At 40.8% G+C, this 1,172-nt stretch overlaps 1 protein-coding gene across 1 annotated transcript; it reads right to left on the reverse strand.

Moving 5' to 3' along the window:
* Positions 1-837: 837 nt before the first annotated feature.
* TM35_001811000 (uncharacterized protein) lies at positions 838-1,172 on the reverse strand (the record flags this gene model as incomplete). Its single annotated transcript, XM_029031975.1, has 1 exon — positions 838-1,172. A coding segment is annotated over one exon (335 nt), but the record flags the coding sequence as incomplete, so codon positions are not given.

A 1,172-nucleotide genomic window follows, 5' to 3' on the forward strand; every position in this document is an offset into this window, starting at 1 on the left:
ACCTCCACAGCCCCACGGGATACACCACGGCCACTGGGACTGTCATTATCAACAGCAGCAGCAGCCGCCATGGTATACCCGCAGGTGAGGCACAGCACAACGGCCAACACACACATCACACGGCCCATCATCATGAGAGAGAGACAAGGGTTTGTTTCACGTAAAAACACTGAACTAGAAAGAAAGAGAATCAAAAAGAGAAAAAAAGAAAATAACTGAAGTATCAAACATGATAGGACACACATATCGATTACCACTATGGAAACTCACATCGTGAAAGTAAAACCTACCAGTTAAAGAATGCAATAAAGCGCAATAACCTCATTAAGAGTAAAAACAAAAACAAAAACCCACACTCACAAATATCTTTTAAAAAAGGCTGAACCACCCAGCAAAATCATCAAGCAAAGAAAAAGAAATTAAACATTAGCCTAATTTACCCAGTAAACACAGAGATATACACCAACTATGGGTATAAGACTATATGTGTATATATACGCAATTATAAAAATAAATTCATCTGTTATTATTATTTCTTTTTTACCCTCTGCAAAAAGCAGCTCATCATCATTGTCACAGTGCAAGCCCAGGCACACAAACAGAGAGAGTCTCCAAGAACACACACACGCACAATGGAGTAGTAGCAATAATAATAATTATAGGATAAACACAGAGAGAGCAAAAACACACAGAAAACACATTAACATTAAGAAACAAAAAAAAGAAGAAAAATCCCAACAGGTGGAAGATTAGTTACACTGTAGTGTGGATGTATGCAAAAAAGAAAAGAGAAAACAAAGGATGACCTGACTCACACCATCACCACCACCATCACAATCAGCACACAAGAATACAGGCCAGTGTAACCACAATCAGTAGTGGCACACGCACCCACACAGAACTGCTGATACTGCTGCTGCTGTCTGCATCACCCTTCTTGTTGTTTGTGAGTTCAGGAGGAAGTGTTGTTGTTGTTGTGGTGGTATTTCCCGCATTTCCCACACCTTGTTGGCTATTTGATGACTCACTCACTCCAGATGTAGTGCCATTCTCAGCTGCTGCATTATCAGAACCATCACCACTCACTGTGGGCGAAGTGTTAGGAGAGTCAGCAGAAGGTTGTGTTTCCGCAGTTTCATTGTTATCTCCATTTTCACCCTCACGTGGTGTAT

Source organism: Trypanosoma theileri (assembly GCF_002087225.1).
Source record: "Trypanosoma theileri isolate Edinburgh chromosome Unknown TM35_Tth_181_V1, whole genome shotgun sequence".
Lineage (NCBI taxonomy): Eukaryota > Euglenozoa > Kinetoplastea > Trypanosomatida > Trypanosomatidae > Trypanosoma > Trypanosoma theileri.